Source organism: Halichondria panicea, chromosome 10 (genome assembly GCF_963675165.1).
Source record: "Halichondria panicea chromosome 10, odHalPani1.1, whole genome shotgun sequence".
In the NCBI taxonomy this organism is placed as follows: Eukaryota; Metazoa; Porifera; class Demospongiae; order Suberitida; family Halichondriidae; genus Halichondria; species Halichondria panicea.
The window spans coordinates 398378-417345 of NC_087386.1; the positions used below are offsets into that span (position 1 = coordinate 398378).

Genomic DNA, 18968 nt, shown 5'->3' on the forward strand with positions numbered 1-18968 from the left:
CCCCCTCATTCCTCTAATTATGACATGGTTAAAAGACTTCATAATTCCTCATAATTAATAATTATGCAGATCTAGATCAGAAAAATTAATGGACATAAATAGTTATTTGTCTCGAGTCTTTCTTTTGGTCATTTTCTGCTGAGCTTTACCCAGTTCACGATAAAACTCTCTCTTCAGCTCACGAGTCTTCTTTACTTTTATTAGTTCCTCCTTTTCCTTGGCAGCCAGATGGTCCTTGTATCGAGCGTCCTGTTTGGCCTGTTTCCTCTTAGTCTTGTCTCTGTGCAGAGTAGCCAGCTGCTGCATGAGTGTCAGAACCTTCTTCTCATTCGGCTCCAGAACAACAGCTCGTTTCGAGGACAGTGTCTTCTCTTTACGCTTCTCACTTTGCTTGAATGGTAGCTGTCGCTGTAGGGATTTGGGTACCCTCAGGGGGTTGAAGCGTCTCGTTTCTCTCACAATCGGCTTGTACTTAGCATTCTTTTTCACGGGAGCTTTGGTGTCAGTTTCGTACCGGATCTGACCGACTGTCGGCATTCCATTCCAAGTGCTCTTGTCCTTGCTGAGCAGAGAGGTGACTGGATTGTAATACTTCTGAATGTTCACGGGATACCACGCCCTCAGGAACACAAGATCGCTCATTAGAATTCTATCCTCAAAGGTCGCTCTGAATGCACCCTCTGGCGCCCGCAGCCCTTTCTTGATCTGACCTCTGACCCCACTAACTGTTCGTACAGCGGCACCCTCGAATTTGGCACATTCCAGAGCACTGTTGAACATGCCCTTGATGAAGGCAGTGTTCTTGAATATTTTACACGGAGTGCCGTTCAACTTGAGCTTCTTGACGATTGACGAGGACTTGTCTAGTTCCAGAACCACCCCGGTGGCAGCAATACGGAAGTCAGACTGCAGAGGGAAAAGCAAGTCTCTAATTAGTACACTGTACTGGCAATGCTTTGTGTACAGTACATACAATACAACTCTTATTACACATGTACTGGCAATACTTAATACAATGCTTTGTACATGTACACACAGGCTATCGTGGACCTTACTAAAAAAGAGTACATGTAATAAGACCTCTATGACTGTACATGTATAGTGAAGTGTGCTGTGTACTCACAGAGGCTGTAGAGGTGAGGGACTGTACTCCCAGACACCCGGCACCAGGTGATGTCAGTGGACCTGAGGGAAACAATTCACATGTACAATAATAGTGCAAATGATAATCTCAGCCCTCTTAGTGAACGTTAGAGAAGAAACAACAATTATACTGCACAGTGAAGGAAATCTAGTGAACTATAATTTATACAGTGGCCCATACAACAAATTGCATCACCACTCACAATAGCCAATACACAGGCTCACCATAGAATGTGGCCACACAGTGAAGATGCTCTGGTGTGTATTTGACCATTCTCTGCCGCATGTTGTGGTCCTCAACACAGTAAATGGGTGTGGTCTGAAACCGCCTCCAGCCCAGAGAGAGAATCAACGGGTCATGTGACTTGAGAATTCTTTTTGCCAAGCGATGTTTCTTTATCCGAACTCTTATGTGCCCCATTCTCCCCTCCCCCGGCAACATCCCGCCCACCAGCACCGGGTAGCAGGGGTCAAAGTTCACCACAAACTCACACGGCACACCTGCAAAACAGGAACAAAAGAACAATAAAAATAAAGTACCAAAATCGGCTCTGTAACTAGAGTTTTGATGGTCCAAATTCCCTTCGTCAAAAACAGGCCCAAAATAGACTTTTGATTTCGACACATAATAAAGGGCTCTCTTGAAGCTTTTAGAAAATCATAAAATTACGTTATTGGACCATCGGAACTAAAGTTATGGCCGTTCAAAAGATGCAAAAAGGTTCCAGTAAAGGCAAAAGGTTCTACCTCAAGCAATAGCCATAACTTAATTTTGAATGGTCCAAATTCAATGATTTTCGGATTTTTTGAAAGCTTAGAAGGAGCTCTTTCAGATGGTATGCTCAAATTTCAAAGTTGAAATGGGAAAAATTTTGGAAAAATACGATGGGCTATAATATAGCCAGGGTGTCATACAGGATTTTGAAGTAGAGGGGGAAATAAGAAAAATAACCAGAACATTTTGCTAAAAAAAGGGTCAACTGTTATTTCAATACCCTGTTATAGTATGTAAAATTGCCGGCTATGGACACTCAGTCATACAACTAGTACGGGGGGGGGGAATATCCCCCCTTTCCCCCCCTGTATGACACCCTGATAGCCCATCGTATTTTGTCAAAAACAGCCCCAAAAAACAGACTTTTGATTTCAACAAATATCTGAAAGGCCTCTCTCTAAGCTTTTAGAAAATCATAAAATTAATGCGATTGGATGAACGGAACTACAGTTATGGTCGTTCAAAGATGCTTAATAACTTTACGCTAGAGTTCTGATGATCCAATTTACAGGACTTTATTATTAGACTATAATTATTATGACAGTAGTACCACCCACCCACTCTTCAGCTCCATAGTAGCTGTCTTGTTCCCTTGTCCAGGCCCTCAAACTCCGTCTTGTTTCTCTGCTCCACCTCCGAGACCTCCCTCTTCAGATCATCAAGGTAAGTGCCACGTTCCTCGTTGTCTTGCTGAGAATCGAATGCTGCTCTTTGTTTCAACTTCCCAGGGACTTGACCAACTGGAACTTCTGTACACAATTAGAGGGAGAACAACTTCATCACAATGCATGCACACATACGAACTGATGCAGCGCAAACAATCAATGACTGTACATGTAAAACTGGTACAAGTGTATATATAGGATGTTGAAAGGCTGCTGAAAATAGCGTCTAAGTTACATGTAGAGTTACATGTAATGGGTTCAAAGTACAAGTACAATAAGTACATCTCTGTTATCTTGTATGTACGGTGGCTGTTGAAAGGATGCAGAAATCGGTTCTATATGTCTAGAGGGACTAAATACATGTAATGGGTTCAAAGTACATACATACACAGTACAATAAGATACCCACCTGCCATGTTTGATCCCTTCTCGTGTTTCAAGCTGCCGACTCAGCGTATTCTGGCAATACTGAGCAGATATTTTTACCTGTCCGAAGTTCCCGTAAACTTGCGCCAAGTAAAACAGTGTGAGGGTGTGCAAATTCTCAAAATCCTTTTCTCGTTTGTCTTGGCTAGCTGGTTTTCCTTCCAGCCACTCGGTAGAGGTCAAAGGTGGAGACAGCGCAATGTGAGATTCGTACACGGCCTTGGCTTTCAGGAGAACCTCGAGAGATTTTTGTTGTTCGTTTCTGTTCCCCCAAACGATCCCCAGCTGGTTGTATGCTTGCATACACACAGAGGCAGTCTTGACTTTACTGGGCAGTCCCTCCACTAGTTTGATACACCATTCAAACAACTCCACTCCAGAGCTGATCTCCTCAGTGTTGATAAAGTTGAGGCCCATTTCCAGTCCAACAAAACACGAGAGAATAGTGAAATCCTCGAGCTCTTTGAGAGGACAGGCATCCAGTTTAGCCCTCATACCTGCAGTGGGAAAACAAGAGTCTCAATTAAAGTGGATTAATCAATACATGTATAGGTACAGTGTAGGCAGGCCTTCATACTTGTGTACTAAGCTAAGCAATTAGTGAAGGAGCTTGTACATTAAAGAGCCCTAACAGATAGTTAACGCAGCATGGAACCATTGTCTAGTGTAGCATCTTCAGACGCCCATAACTTGTTACAATGATCTACTTTTGGACAGCTATATAAAAGGAGCACTGTTTAACGTTACACACACATGTACATTAATAAAGAGCCCTAAACTGATCTACTACAATTAAGACAACTATCATCACCTGACAGCAACTCCCTGGCGGTGTAGAGGGAGCGAAATGGTTCTTCTGGTGGATCTCTCTTACTCTCCTCCATCCTGAGTTGAGTGACAGTCGTCCAATCGGCTGCTAGATGGTCCGCTATCCACTCCCGGAGGTCACTGTGAAGGTCACTCTCCATAACTTAATACGTAAAATGAACTCTTAAGACGTCACTGATTAGGGGGCACACTCTCGAGTAGTCGTTCTCTCCACGTCTCCTCAATCTGACGGACGCTCAGGTTGTCTTGGTGAAGTTTCTCCTCACCCACACCCTCTGGTAATGGCAGCTCGTATGTAGGTACCTCAATGTCCACCACTGGAAGCCTGCACACGAGGATCACATGATCATTACTATACATACGGACATTGAACAAACGTACACACAACATAGAGTGTTTAGGGTAGGTGTGATTGTGCTATAATGAAGGAGCTGCTTTCACCTGTCTTTTCTCCAGGCCTTGTCCACAACTCTCTCGTCCAGGAGCCGAGAATCACGGTGTGCATAAGACAACTTGCTGTCCATGTGTTCACAGTTCAGATGGACCACCTGACCTTTCTGCTAATTAATTATCACTACCCACGCTCTTGCTTAGTGACTGTGTGGGCGTTGCTAAGTCTCTTACTGCGCATGCTCAGTTTAACTTTTCACAGACTCGCAACAAAATTAATGTGCTGAAAAAGATATATTTTTCAGAAAATATCACAATATTTTATTTACGGAGAAGACAGACAATATAAAATGTTCAGTTTTGGTCAGTTCCACTTGTATTCTCTACAACAGGAGTTGTGGATTGATTGACTGCATGAAGAAAAACTAAATTTAATATACGTACATTTCATGACAGTCTAATAGCAAGCAATAAAAACGACACACATGCAGGCCAATAAAATTTATTCCCACGAAAATTGAAAGCAAAAATACTGAAAATGGTTACCCATGATGCTGTCAGCCAAATTAATGAGCTTCACTGTGGGTGCTCTGAGAGCGTCTGACAGGAGACTCCATGTTACATGTTGTGTAGTCAGGAGCTCAGCCAACATTTCACGCAAGCACAGCACATTATCGCCACGATGCTTCATACTGATGTTGGTGAGAACAGGATAAGTTAGACCTAGAGCCAATCCCAGATTCAACCAGTGAGGGGCACTTTCATGTAGTTTCTCGTAAACATGTTGTAGATCGTTGATTGTCAAAGCCTGTACAAAAGCAACAATCAACAGGGTTTCATTTGGTGGGGGTTGCCCTCTCGGCAATACATTCTAGAGGAAACTCAATAGGAAGGGTTCTGGTGAACAATATTATTAATAGGCAGGTAGATGAATTCCTGGGGAGCCCCTCACATGTCATAACCCCTATAGTATCTTACACACGTACACCATTAAATTTGTTCCCCTTACCAAAATGTCAGGATAATAAGTACGTATAATGATGGTACTGTATATACACCTTGTGCAGGCTCAGCAGGTGTTGGTTCCTCACTCCAGTCTCCTTACACACATCTTCCATTACTGTATCAGAGGACAATTCACCTGAAGAAAGGAAAAAAAAACATATACGAAGAAAGCGTTAAATTTTAATCAGACCCGGGAAAAACATATTGACCAAACGGCCAATCCCATAGTGTTCTAAAGTCTGCTTCTTTGCCGTCTCTTAGCTCATTTTCAACTGGGAAAATTGTTTTTTGTATCTTTCCTATGAAAAACCATATGCGCGATGTATAGATTCAGCCATGCATTTTAGTTTCCAAGCAATAAATGCGATATACTGAATAGCCTTGTGTATAGTAACTGTCACTCGTGCCTGGCAGGAACTCGTTAAGGCACAGACTCGTGACAGTTATGCAAATACACAATAGAAGTTTTGCTCAAGTATATACAACAACGTAAAGATTAAACACACCGATATCCTTTTTCTGACGCTTTGGTCGTGTTTCAACTTCTTTATCTGGTGACAAAGATCTTTTGAGACTGCGTGAGGCTATAATTAGAGGATCGGTATTATATGTAATAGAGAGTGTGGTATAAGTTTTGCTCAAGTATATACAACAACGTAAAGATTAAACACACCGATATCCTTTTTCTGACGCTTTGGTCGTGTTTCAACTTCTTCATCTGGTGACAAAGATCTTTTGAGACTGCGTGAGGCTATAATTAGAGGATCGGTATTATATGTAATAGAGAGTGTGGTATAAGTTTTGCTCAAGTATATACAACAACGTAAAGATTAAACACACCGATATCCTTTTTCTGACGCTTTGGTCGTGTTTCAACTTCTTCATCTGGTGACAAAGATCTTTTGAGACTGCGTGAGGCTATAATTAGAGGATCGGTATTATATGTAATAGAGAGTGTGGTATAAGTTTTGCTCAAGTATATACAACAACGTAAAGATTAAACACACCGATATCCTTTTTCTGACGCTTCGGTCGTGTTTCAACTTCTTCATCTGGTGACAAAGATCTTTTGAGACTGCGTGAGGCTATAATTAGAGGATCGGTATTATATGTAATAGAGAGTGTGGTATAAGTTTTGCTCAAGTATATACAACAACGTAAAGATTAAACACACCGATATCCTTTTTCTGACGCTTCGGTCGTGTTTCAACTTCTTCATCTGGTGACAAAGATCTTTTGAGACTGCGTGAGGCTATAATTAGAGGATCGGTATTATATGTAATAGAGAGTGTGGTATAAGTTTTGCTCAAGTATATACAACAACGTAAAGATTAAACACACCGATATCCTTTTTCTGACGCTTCGGTTGTGTTTTAACTTCTTCATCTGGTGACAAAGATCTTTTGAGACTGCGTGAGGCTATAATTAGAGGATCAGTATTATATGTAATAGACAGTGTGGAGATACTTGTATATACATATGGATGTCATAGTGCCTTATATATTAGCAACAACTGGGTAATAATTTATATCTTTGGTACTGGTAATTATATTAATATACTAGCTGCATAACAACTATATAATTATGCATATGTCAAAAACAGTCACCATGCATTAGTCAAGACAAAACAGTCACCATGCATTAGTCAAGACAAAACAGTCACCATGCATTAGTCAAGACAAAACAGTCACCATGCATTAGTCAAGACAAACAATTATAAGTTACTGACTTATAGCTACTTACCAGATATTGCAACATTACTTTTCAAAAATAGTTTTATCCTTATCTTTTCGGCCATGTTCAAACATTTCAGCTCGTCCAGCTGGACACCTTGCAAACCACTGACACTTTTAAATCCATTATCTATAATACAACATACATTTTCTGTTTATGTATTGCATTATCATCCATCTATATACCTTTTAGTTTGCCGATCTCTTCTTTGTGCAACTTCCCAGTACTTCTGAGCTCCTCTTCAAAGAGATCTGTTCAAAACAGAAAATCAATATTATAGCTACCACATACAAGACATATACGTGTATAATTATGCTTACCAAGCTCAAAAGATTCAACACAGCAAAGAAACTTGTCTTTCACTTCGCATTTAAATACACCTTCAGTCAAAAAACGGTCATTCTTAATGACAAGCTTATCTGTTGCATAACCCTCATAGTCCTGGTCATCACAAAGCTTTTCATTCTCTAAAAACCATTGATACGTTAGTGGTCGTACTCCATCTGCACTTATGCTTATGACATTTTCTTTTCGAGCAGGTTGTTTTTCAATTTTCAGCGGAATATTTGGAACCTGTATATTAAGACATAATTATATACACTATGATAATGAGTTTGACCTACCTCACCGAACCAAACACTCATTCCAGGGGTCAGTATATCAATAGCAGTTTTACAGTCAGTGCATTTAGCCTCCTTAGGAACACGTGTGTCTTGGTCAGAATGGCAGAATATAGCGAGAGACTCCTGTCCAAATTCTGCCTTAGAGTGTACTTCTCTTGGACAATGGAAAGCTAGTGTATACATTACAGAATCTGTACCTACTGAACGCAAACCATGTTGCATAGATTGGATAACCTTATTGGCAGCTGTGCATACAATTTCTCTAATTAGAGGACAACAATGCTCACTCCAAAATTCAGTGTTGCCTGAGTGTCTCGAAACACGAAACTCGCAATACCTAGGACAAGAAATCACAGTGATATCGAATTTACCGTCGAATCGAAATAGGATCCTATTCTTGTAACACTTGCTATCACTAATGAGTAGATCAAACGTATTCTCAGCAATAAGATTTGCACTCAATGCACATACAAAGCCTAAGGGTAGATATCCCGTTTTAAATCGAATGCAGATTGGTTCGGGAAGCAATTCCTCATTTGTATCTTTTTGCCTCCTTTGAACCATATCTGTTTCAGCAGTTTGAAGAACCGCAGGAAGAAAGTACTCTTTATCAGAAGACAGGGGCACTTTAGCAGCAATGTGAAGGTAGACTAACAGATCAACTAATGTTTCAATAGGAAGGAGTTTATTCTTCTCTTGATTCACGGATTCTAGCTTGATATCTTTTGGTGAAAAGCAACCAGTTTGCACAAAGTGGTCACACTTTGCTTGGTTAACTTGATTTTTGTTGTGATCGTAAATGTTGAAGATTAGTTCACTGATGGTTGAAAAAACTACTTGTGGATTACATATTACAATTTTCTTAAGGTTATCGTGATGAGGAAAATACATTATAAGCCCAATGTATTTGTGTAGGAACTGCAAGGCAACACTCACCATCTCTTCGTCCATATCAAAATACTTGCCCAATTTGACGCAATCATCAAAGGAAACATGATACTTGTTTTGATTTTTAGCAAGAATCTTAAGACAAATACTGAGCATTAACCATTGTACTGGGATTTGATATTCTCGAAAGTAATTTTTGAGTATATTTTCTAAAAAGTCTCTGTGCTTTTTGATTTCACTGTCTTTGGCACTCAAATTGTTCACTAATAAGCTGTTTTCAACTGACAATTTTATACTATGGACGAGCCCTTCTTCAAAAAATGCTGTGTTTTTAAGCCGTTCGTCTAGCTGTCTATTTATCTTGTCAAGACTTGGCTGTAGATCATTTTGAATCTCATCAAGAAAAGTTCCTACAAGTAACGCAACAGAATCTTTCCGCTTTTTCTCGTTTGATGCTGGTTTAACATATTTTTCCACTTGTTCATCTGAGTGCCCAAAGCAAGCTATGCTTGAAAGTGCTGAAAAAATGACTTCTTCTGAAGTGTACGAGTAATTCTCAAAATGTTTAGTAGTCGAGTTCTTGCATTTAAACTGCACTTGGCTTCTGAAATTTAGCTCTTGTTTAAGTTTCATAAACACAAGGTATAGAGCTGGTCCTATAGTTAAGGATGGTAGCATTTCTAGAAATGCTGGTTGTCCTCCAACATCAGCTACAGTAAATAGCATTTCAAAATCCATGCTATCTAGATCTAGTCTATGACTCCATTTCTTTTTTAGTTCTTCGAACTCCCTAATGGTTTTGTTAATATCTGATTCTTGGGGCATCAATGAATCTTGTCTTGACTCTAGAGTAGAACTAGATCTAGTAACTGGTAGTCCTTCCATAGGTTGAATTTCAATGCCTTCACTAGATAATGTATAGTCATGTTTCTCTTCATCTTCCAATGGCAAAACATCGATATCAACCACTGATTCAGTTTGAACCTTGTTAGCTATGCTGGCTTTTGGGATTCCATGCATACCCCTTTTTTTGGACGGTTGAATTTGTGTGTGCTTTGGGCCCTGAGATGGCTTAACTATTAATGACATTAAACCACCAAGTTGATCGCACAGCTCATCTTTGACAACACACCATTTTTTACTATTAGAAGTTACAGCACCAGTGATTGTTTCACACTGTATACAAGCTTCTGTCACCTCTGATACACCTGTACTAGATTGAGGCTGTGTTTCTCGAGGAGATGTTTGGATGTTTCCTTCCATTTTCCCCAACAATCTGTTAATAAAAGTAGACTTTCCAACTTGGCCTGGACCCAGAGCAAGGATTTTGGTGTACGTAAGGGAGACCTTCTCTTTAAACTTTATGGCTTCGTCATAGACTTGCTCCTCTTTTAGTCCTGTGTATACAATAGAATATGCGTAGTGCATGAGTACCAGAGATGACATTATATGTTAGCACTCCACAGACAAATTCCATGCACTGTAGTCAATAATAAGAGGTCAATAACTTCTTACTTGCTGTGATTTCTTGCTTTAGGTTTATGGATAACACTTGAGTCTTTGGATTCAATTTCATTACAAACTCCATCTCTTCGTAAGTCACATTACTCTCGCCACTGAGTAGGTGCACCGTCTCAATCCCATGTTTTCCAAAGTCAATTGAAGAATTTTCCAGAATCTTTCCTATGAATTGCAATTCTTGATTTCCAATGTTCTCTCCCTCTACGTGTAAAAAGCAGTATCACACATGTTCACTATAATGGGTTAATGATGATCATAGTTAGCATATTAAAGATGCACACAATAATTAGGGGACAAGTACCTGCAGTGAGTGTTGCATGTTGTGAGGTGATCCGAGTACCAGATGCATCTTCAGCAACACACCAGTAAACACCTTTATGCCTAGGAAGGAGCTTTAATACAAGAAGACATTCAGATTGTTGTCCTTTATATTCAGAGAGGAAGTTTTGTCCATCAGGAAGTGATAATGCTTGATTGTCGAAATACCACTGATATGTAGATCTCGTATCGGAAGGTGATGTCGATACTGTAAATTCAGCTTTATCTCCAGGCTTGCAACAAACATCTTTGGGTTGAATCAAAAAGACAAATGGTGATCCTGCAATGTTAGTAAATACACATGTAAACATATACAGGGCAGGGGTGGTACTTGTGAGAATAAAGATTTAATACCGTACATATATACAGGGTTCTATATCTGGGGCGAGCCCTGAGGCTCATTCCATAGTATAGCGAGTATACTGCAGAGAGCTCAGCGACCGGATATCTGTCTGTTTTCGGTTTGTCTCACAATTCAGGCGACGATTGCTGCATTTTCTAACGATCATTTGTGCCGTAGTACAAGCAAGACACTAATATTTCTACGTATATACTGGATACAGCTAGCTCAACAACTAAGGCAATGAGGCAATGGTGTTCCCTACGTCATATCTAAGACGCAAGGAGTTCCAGCATTCCCTAGTAGTTGTAGTTATGTCTCGGGTATACGGTAGTTTGTGTTGTGTGTGTGTGTGTAGACTGATCAATGAAGTGCAAGCTCAGTCCTGTTTTGTCTAGCTGCTATGTATATAAAAATCAGTGTGCCCTCAAGGCAATGGAGTTTCTGAGGAATGCGGAGTTTATGGCAGTTAAACCCCCCACCCAGTTGTTACGAGGTATATACTCTTGACTAGCATATAATTATAAGCAATAATCAAGTGGATCTAACTCATAAAAATCGATAACATCACCCTCAATCTAATAATTATATGTATGCCATGGACTTACCAGATTGTTGCTGCTGATCCATCTTTGTGCGCATATCACCTGGAGAACAAAAGTTGTTTTCCCAACTCGTATTCTCTACAATGAATCTACAAATGTCTGTAGCAGTGTCTCCTCTTCTCAGTCCTATGGCAATTTCCACCAAGGCCCTGAAGGTAGCTCTGGAAGGATTCGTTTTTCGCCACGCTCTCAATGCATGAGCCACTCCAGCTTGATTGCCATAACGACTTGTGATATCAGTTACACCATCACAGTCGGCTGGGGTGAGGTTGAGTCGATTGAGCAGGTTAGGAGTTGTGGATTGATTGACTGCATGCAAAGAAAAAGGCACCACTAAAATTATATTTTCATGATAGATATCAATAACACAAAGGCTAATAAATAAAAACTGCACAAACCTGTGATGCTGTCAGCCAAATTGATGAGATCCACTGTGGGTTTTTTGAGAGCGTCTGACAGGAGACTCCATGTTACAACTTGTGTACTCAGGAGCTTAACCAACATTTCACGCAAGCACGACACATTATCGCCACGATACTTTCCGGTATCGATATTGGTGAGAATGAAATGACTGAGACCTAGAGCCAATCCCAGATTCAACCAGTGAGGGCTGGCACTTGCATGTGCAGTGTGTAGTTTCTCGTAAACATGTTGTAGATCGTCAATTGTCAAAGCCTGTACAAAAGCAATAATCAACCAGTGTTTATTTGGTGGGGTTGCCCCTTGTAAATACCTTCCAGAGGAAACTCAAAAGGGAATATATACAATTGAGGGGTTCCAGTGAACAATATGCTCGATCCCCTTACCAAAATAATGTAAAAATGATAATTATGTAAGTACGTACAGTATATGATTTAGAGTACTGCCTACCTTGTGCACGCTCAGCAGGTGAGGAAATTTCTCCGCAAATCGAGTGATGTCATTCTCAGGGATTTCTTGATCTAGTTGTTGGTCCCTCACTCCAGTCTTCTTACACACATCTTCCATTACTGTAACAGAGGACAATTCACCTGAAGAAAAGCATTAAATTTTGATTACAAGATGTAAAATGTGCAATTATTATGACCCACAGTAAATACTTACCGTATATGCTCGATCAGAGGCCGCTCTTGTATAAAGGCCGCACTCAAATAGTAGCCTCCCTTGCTAGCAAAATGAAACATTTAGTAGCCGCTCTCAAATAGTAGCCTCAGTGAACTTTGACTCTAGCATTTCTGCACGTGGCAGCCAAAAAATTATTACTAGCAGCTAGCTACATGTACGTAGCTACAAGTAGCAGCTTAGTGCTGACTTTCTCATGGCAGAGTTCAAGTTTATGCAGGTGAAAACAACTTTAGATGACAAACTAAATTATCTGGAGCTAATAAACGCCGCTCTTGAACAGTGGCCTCTCTTGAATTGTAGCCTCCTCTTCCAGCAAAATGAAACATTTAGTAGCCGCGGCTCCTGATCAAGCATATACGGTATTATGACAAAATAACCTGCCAACCAAATAGAACTTAATTCCTTACTGGTATATATAATCTGCTAATCAAGTAACTATATAGTGCACAACTATATAGTATACATCAAGTATAAAACTGCAAATGTTTACATATACTGTTACGTAATTACCGGGGTATTGCAGCTGATCACTCGTTCTTTCAGTGACATCTCTCGTAACAGAGGATGGTTCACCTAACATAGGGAAACATAAATGTCAATATTAATGAACACTATATAATTATTATACTCACCTGAACCTTCGCTATTGTCCAGCCAGATTCTATCTTCTTCACTGAGCTCTCCCCACACATCAGCCTTAAGGGAGCACATCCAAAACTTACAGCCATTTCGTTCGCTGACATAGGCAAGGTGCAATTTGCGTATGCTTCCAGTGCTCTTCTTGCATGGGCAGAAGATGCCTGTCTTGGGTGTGTCGTTGTTGTAATGCAACGCTTTACAGGACAATCTAATGCTCTTCAAAATTTTGTTGCGGACCGTAGGGCAAAGTTCTTTGCGAAGAGAAAGAAGGACCTTGATATACACTTCAAGATACGAGAAGGAGTTGATCAGAGTCACGGTACACGGGATCTCGGGAAGTTTTAGCTGGATACAATTTTTAGCAAAGCAAATTGGTTTCCCAGAAGGAAGTAAAACTTTCCAGCCCAGTCTCTTGATCACGTCCACAACTAGACAGCAAAATACCCCAGAGCGAATACACCCACTACGAAAGTAGATAGCGAAGGGGGATATTGTGAAGGAGGAACGAATCTTGTCTAGCTCAGCAGGTTGGATCGATGTGAGTAGAGATGGCATGAAGAACTCAACTTGGTGGGTAGTGGACTCCACTAGAGGAATGGGAGCAATCACAAGAAGATCTTTCATGATCAACAGCATATCTTCTGGAGAAAAGATGCCTTCAACATAATGCTTCGTAAAGAATCGTAGAAACTTTAAAGTGATTATGCCCTCGTCTCGAAATCTCTTCCATTCGGCGCCTGTCCCTCCTGGGCTAACAGTAGAGCCTGCAGTCCTCAGAGAGATGGCGTGCTGTGAGAGCTCGGTGATCTTGTCTAGTGGAATCTGGGCATCCACAAACACTGTGTTGGGGAGAATGGAAGGATAGTAGTGCGCTATACACACGTTGTCAAAGAAGACCAGAGCAGCTTCAAGATCTTTGAGTGAATAACCAAATCGAGTGGCTAATTGGAGACATTCTTCAATGCTTAGTACACCTCGCTCGAGACTGGCAGATAAACTCTGGAGAAGTGAATCCAAGAAGGACCACCAGATGGGCATTTTGACTTGTAGCGGAATAGAGTCCTCAACAGCAATTCTAATCCTATTGGCAGTGGCCAGTGAATGATCTTCTCGGCTGATTGTGTTGAGACCAAAAATAAGATTGTTCATTCCAAGATTTTCGTACACCAATAGCTTCTTGATATCGGGTGGCAGCATGTCAAGAATCTCTTTATTTCTCTTGATAAGTATATCCGAGCTCTTCAGCTGATCCAAGAATGTGCCCACAAAGATCATACTGGGCTTCTTGTCTTGTGACTCAATCGATCGAATGAGACTCTGAAGTGTCTCCCCGAGGGTCATGTGAGATGCATGAGGACTACCAAAAAGCTTCCCATCCTTGTAGTACTCGTCAGAAGGGAAACTGGAGAGTTCGTCAATCAAACGCAAGACTATCAGTGCCACCGAAATGTGCTTGATGAAGAGAGGGCTGATGTCGTGGAATTGCGGCTGGCCGCCACAGTCGGTAACGTGCACCCAGTTGGAATCAAACAGTTCTCCTTCTTGCTGGTCACTGCTTGACAGTTGGTCAGTTCCCTGTGTGGCTGGCTGCAGCTCTTCTGCCACACCACTCACTACACTCGCTATCACTTCATCGATGGCTTTGTTTAACATTGCAGAGCCAGAAAGTTCCTCGGAATCGATGCTCGATGGGCTCGATTTGGAACCAGAAGTTGGCTCGGTTGTGGTCATCCTCTTGGGAATCCATGCCGTGATCATCTTCTTCAAGCCATTGACAATCCTTGATGCCATGGAGCGATCAGTGCTTTCTTTTGGTAACTTGGCAATGATTTGAGCTAGTAGATTGAGCATCTTTGGCTGAAACATCTCTTCCCAGCCCCTTCCAGTTGACCTGAATTTTGTGTTGGACACAGGTCGAATGCACACTGGATTTTCCATAATATTAGTTCGCTGTGGTGGAGGGGGCTTGTCAGTTAGCAGGTGCTTGAGGTTGGTCTTCCCTGTTCCCGCCGGTCCAAACACGAGTATGTTGACAATGTTGATCAAGACATGTCCGTGCTTCATCGCCTCATCAAACAACTGCTTTGCTGATTCTAAACAAAACGTGTGTATGTGAACAAACACATGTACAGAATAAATACATTGGGGTGTGTGAATATATAAAGTTGCCAAAGCAACAAGAAAGCCCTTCTGTGTTATTTACGCCGTTGCGTAGCCTCAAGGCATAATTTGGTAAGGGGGTCATCGTGATATAAAACACATAACAATATATATCATCACACTCGTCACTCGGGCTTTTGCCTGTATAAATGCATGTCTGCTGATAACGCGTACAATACATGGGCATCAGCTACTATAGTCCAGAGTCCATATACCACAGTGTGGAGTAGCAAAAGCTCTCGTACGCCCAAACTGTACTACAATTTCTAATTTCGCGGTATATATGGTAACTGCTTTAAAATGGATCTAACTGGACACAGCAGCTGTGCGTATACGTAAGAAGCCAATGAAGTGCCAGTGGAAATGAAGGACATGAAGCAGCTGAACATAAACCTCCTTTAATTAAATCGTAAACCTTTAAAGCTTGCTAAGTGGGTGACCCACCAATGACAGGGAATACATGTACTGGGTAATAATGATGTGGCTGATCACTACAGGAATGTGCTATGCTTGAATTAACATGATGATGTCATAATTAAGTAACACAGTACAACGTCACGAACCCAATCATTGAAAGTTGGTATTAATAAAGTCCAATAAACCATATCCATACCACCACAGTGTGTAGAGTAGTAACAGGAACAATGCTCTAGTACACTGTAGTGTGCATGCACAATCTGGGGTAGTTGCCTAGCAACACAACAAATGTGATAGGCGAACGAAAATGTTGTGGGTGGAGCTAACGATTTTGCAATACATGATTATATAAAGTATGAGGACCTCACAACAGCTGTAGGTACAGTCTACTAATAACACACTACATGTAAGTTGCTACAGGTACGAGTGATTGCAACTATGAGCATCAACACTCACTGTACTATAAAGTTCCTTGCTCCCCTCACCTTCCTTTTTCTGCCACTCCTCTCCTCTTACTCGTATCTCAGCAATCTTATTCTCATAGCGATGTATCCACCCCTCACACTCTTGTATCTCTGAGACACACTCCTTGATCTTCCCCTCCACCTCCTCCAGCTCTCCCAGCAGTTGTCTCCGGTCCTGGTCAGTGATGTCACCAGACAGTCTCTGTTGGAGGGCAGCTCTTCTCTGGGGGAGTAAAAAAATTATTATAAACTTTATATACGACTGAATGAGCATTCCACTAAATAGAACATGCAGCTGATACAAATGTACAAAATAATTATCAAAATCAGCAACCACCAACCTTAGCTTGGCGAGTATATCATAATATTATATTTACCCACTATACGGTATAACCTCACACAGTCAAACAGTAAAAGTGGACTTATAAAACATACACAAAGGTAGACAAAAAGCAACCATTCATCATACAATGGACAGTACATGTACACACATTGTCGTTCTGCTAGACTACGTGTACCACTCTTACCACGAGAGTAGTTGTCAACACTCACCGTCTCATGACTCTTCAGTTCACTCTCATACCTAGCCTTCGCCTGGACAAGGTAAACAAGACAAGACTGTGTGTTTGTGGTCACGGAGTTGTCTATATATAGCTACAACAGTCAGGTAGCACACACGAGTGTGTGTCGTTCAGTAATCATGGAAATGTAGGGAGAGAGATTCACAAACCCGTATACTGTGAGTCACATCTATTGTAATGTTGGTGATGTTCTTCAATACGAATAATTACCGTACCCTCGCAAAAATACGCCCACCCTTTTCTGCAAGAAGTCTAGGCGACTGGGCGTTTAATCGCAAACTGCGAGTTTTTATTCGAATATACGCCCACCCGCGGCCTCAAATCGAGTTACACTTTGCTCTATGACAATTCTTTATGTTTTCATTTTAGTATGAACATTTCATTGACAACAACAATGTTATAAACTAATGCATGAGTATGATTAAAGCATGACAAGAGAATGAACATGAAGAAGTGGACTCTTGACTCTATTCGTTGCTTGTCACTTGTGTCGATGTCAGATGTAGCAGAAACTTCCCAAAGGATGGTAGGTCATACTCCTACAGAGCAGCTATCAGGTACTTTGTTTCAGAAAACCAAGGCAAGGTAACCTGCAAAATTGGCCTGTGTGATAACTTTCTTGGACTTTGTGTTTTCTTTTCTCTGCATATAGGACTACTTGTTCCCTGCATATACACCTTCAAGGGCAAACAGATCCACACAGAGAAAGTTATATGTCTGATCTTGGTCCAGCAAGGAGTATAGTTGTACTAAAAAAGCGCCAACCGTTGTTGGAATTATTTTTTTCTGGCGCTTATAAAAAGGCTTGTTTGAGACATCAAGACAATCATTGCATCTTTCACTTCTTTCACTTCTAAACAGTTGTTTAACCCAGGGCTACAGTCAATGAACGTTGTTCACAAGTCACTCAGCTCACAACGGTGCAGCTAGCAAGTGAAACTGAGCTAGACCACGCCCATTTTCTGTACAAATTCTATACTAGCTGTTGAACATAAGCGCCACCATAATTAGGCGCCAGCTTGGGTTGAACGCAATTTTTTGTGCTCTAAAGATGGCCACTCAGAAGTGGAATTAATTTTTTCTGGCGCTGTAATTACATCAATTACGGTAGCTACTACCTTTTCTTCACTAAAATTAATAGTCAAAAAATTAATAGTCAACATGTGGCATTTAGCTACTGCGCATGCTCAAACCCTTCATTCTGGGTGGGCTTATAATCGAGTGAAAATACCCTTATGCAAGAACTTCAAAGCAAAAGAGGGGATGGGCGTTTATTCAAGATGGGCTTATTTTCGTGAGGGTACGGTATACGCAAATAAACCGCTATACGATATTTGATTTAAACGCTCAACCATAATTATTGATAAACCAACGAGATCACTTAAATTATGCATGACCTCTCGTGGTATATTTGTTACATGTGTAAATCAAATATACCACGAGAGGTCGTGCATAGTTTCATTGTTTGTTTAGAACTGTACTATACTTAGAACTGTACTATACTTAGAACTGTACTATATTTAGAGCTATTTCCTGTCACACTTCATCAATGAATATGCTTATATACTGTTTGCCGTGGCTACATACAGAGAGGGAGTCCATAGGACAAACATGTGGGAAGATAGTAAATGATTTTCCTATATAACACTATGGCACTGCACACACACAAGAGTAATAATGGGGAAGTAGAAACATCACAGAATATGCAACAGACACTAAATACTCTGACAACACACACCAACTTACACGCTGTTGTTTCAGAGGGTCAGTCAAAGGTGCGGTGGAGATGCATGAAATGGAAGGAAGAGAACATTAGTGCAGTGATACGTACACTGGTGATTGCATGACACAGGGGAGGGGAAATAATTGTGGACAGCTAAACTTGCATGCAGACTGATTAACTATGACACAGAATTCATACATACTTTCAGGTACTACTACGAGTAGATCTACTTGTCTCAATTAAGGAATAGTATCACATTCAGTTATCCGTATGTGCTCTTCTTTACACTGTCTACCTCCTAACAACGAGTGCTCAGAGCACTATACTGTGATATGAATGATGCAAGTGTGTTTATGGGTGGTCCACAAGTACATCTAGGCACTAGGAGAATGCACTGATCATTGAATATCATACCCTTTCCTCATCAGTGAGTCCTTCCATCAACTGTGGGGAACTAGCAGCATTCAGTGTTGTAGATTCAGCCATTTCAAAAGAAGGTCTGGAACGCCCCTTCTTTGTTTTCAAAAGAAGGTCTGGAACGCCCCTTCTTTGTTAGTAGTCGAGCGCGGCCGCCCTCTACCTTCAGGGAGGGCGGCCGCGTAGCCTCGATTCAAACCCG

The 18968-nt window shown here is 41.0% G+C and overlaps 3 protein-coding genes across 3 annotated transcripts; all 3 read right to left on the reverse strand.

Moving 5' to 3' along the window:
- Positions 1-42: 42 nt before the first annotated feature.
- LOC135342858 (ribosome biogenesis protein BMS1 homolog) lies at positions 43-2641 on the reverse strand. The gene is made up of 4 exons (XM_064539695.1): positions 2480-2641; positions 1369-1644; positions 1124-1185; positions 43-906 (listed from the first exon to the last, which is right to left on the reverse strand). Exons 1-4 carry the CDS (start codon positions 2490-2492, stop codon positions 103-105), a joined length of 1155 nt encoding a protein of 384 aa, XP_064395765.1. The 5' UTR covers positions 2493-2641; the 3' UTR covers positions 43-102.
- A 725-nt stretch (positions 2642-3366) lies between these two features.
- LOC135342861 (anaphase-promoting complex subunit 13-like) lies at positions 3367-4431 on the reverse strand. The gene is made up of 4 exons (XM_064539699.1): positions 4279-4431; positions 4029-4162; positions 3821-3957; positions 3367-3506 (listed from the first exon to the last, which is right to left on the reverse strand). Exons 1-3 carry the CDS (start codon positions 4359-4361, stop codon positions 3938-3940), a joined length of 237 nt encoding a protein of 78 aa, XP_064395769.1. The 5' UTR covers positions 4362-4431; the 3' UTR covers positions 3367-3506; positions 3821-3937.
- Positions 4432-4497: 66 nt separating this feature from the next.
- Positions 4498-18913, reverse strand: LOC135342853 (uncharacterized). The gene is made up of 23 exons (XM_064539689.1): positions 18373-18913; positions 16598-16639; positions 16067-16268; positions 12998-15097; positions 12876-12938; positions 12132-12271; positions 11660-11936; positions 11265-11570; positions 10300-10596; positions 9993-10199; positions 7590-9874; positions 7287-7539; positions 7152-7217; positions 6976-7095; positions 6574-6651; positions 6407-6484; positions 6240-6317; positions 6073-6150; positions 5906-5983; positions 5739-5816; positions 5286-5368; positions 4774-5035; positions 4498-4637 (listed from the first exon to the last, which is right to left on the reverse strand). Exons 4-23 carry the CDS (start codon positions 15066-15068, stop codon positions 4582-4584), a joined length of 6954 nt encoding a protein of 2317 aa, XP_064395759.1. The 5' UTR covers positions 15069-15097; positions 16067-16268; positions 16598-16639; positions 18373-18913; the 3' UTR covers positions 4498-4581.
- Positions 18914-18968: the final 55 nt, after the last annotated feature.

Excerpts from the sequence above, each read along its gene's own strand:
- LOC135342858 (XM_064539695.1), bottom strand. Across the intron at positions 1,186-1,368 it reads CTGTGTGGCCACATTCTATG|GTCCACTGACATCACCTGGT; the intron begins GTGAGCCTGTGT and ends TGTTTCCCTCAG. Across the intron at positions 907-1,123 it reads CCCTCACCTCTACAGCCTCT|TCTGACTTCCGTATTGCTGC; the intron begins GTGAGTACACAG and ends TTCCCTCTGCAG.
- LOC135342861 (XM_064539699.1), bottom strand. The coding sequence starts at position 4,361 with ATGGACAGCAAGTTGTCTTATGCACACCGTGATTCTCGGCTCCTGGAC. Across the intron at positions 4,163-4,278 it reads AAGGCCTGGAGAAAAGACAG|GCTTCCAGTGGTGGACATTG; the intron begins GTGAAAGCAGCT and ends CCTCGTGTGCAG. Across the intron at positions 3,958-4,028 it reads GAGAGAACGACTACTCGAGA|TGACCTCCGGGAGTGGATAG; the intron begins GTGTGCCCCCTA and ends TGACCTTCACAG.
- LOC135342853 (XM_064539689.1), bottom strand. The coding sequence starts at position 15,068 with ATGAAGCACGGACATGTCTTGATCAACATTGTCAACATACTCGTGTTT. Across the intron at positions 7,540-7,589 it reads TGAGTGTTTGGTTCGGTGAG|GTTCCAAATATTCCGCTGAA; the intron begins GTAGGTCAAACT and ends CTTAATATACAG. Across the intron at positions 7,096-7,151 it reads AGAGATCGGCAAACTAAAAG|ATAATGGATTTAAAAGTGTC; the intron begins GTATATAGATGG and ends GTTGTATTATAG.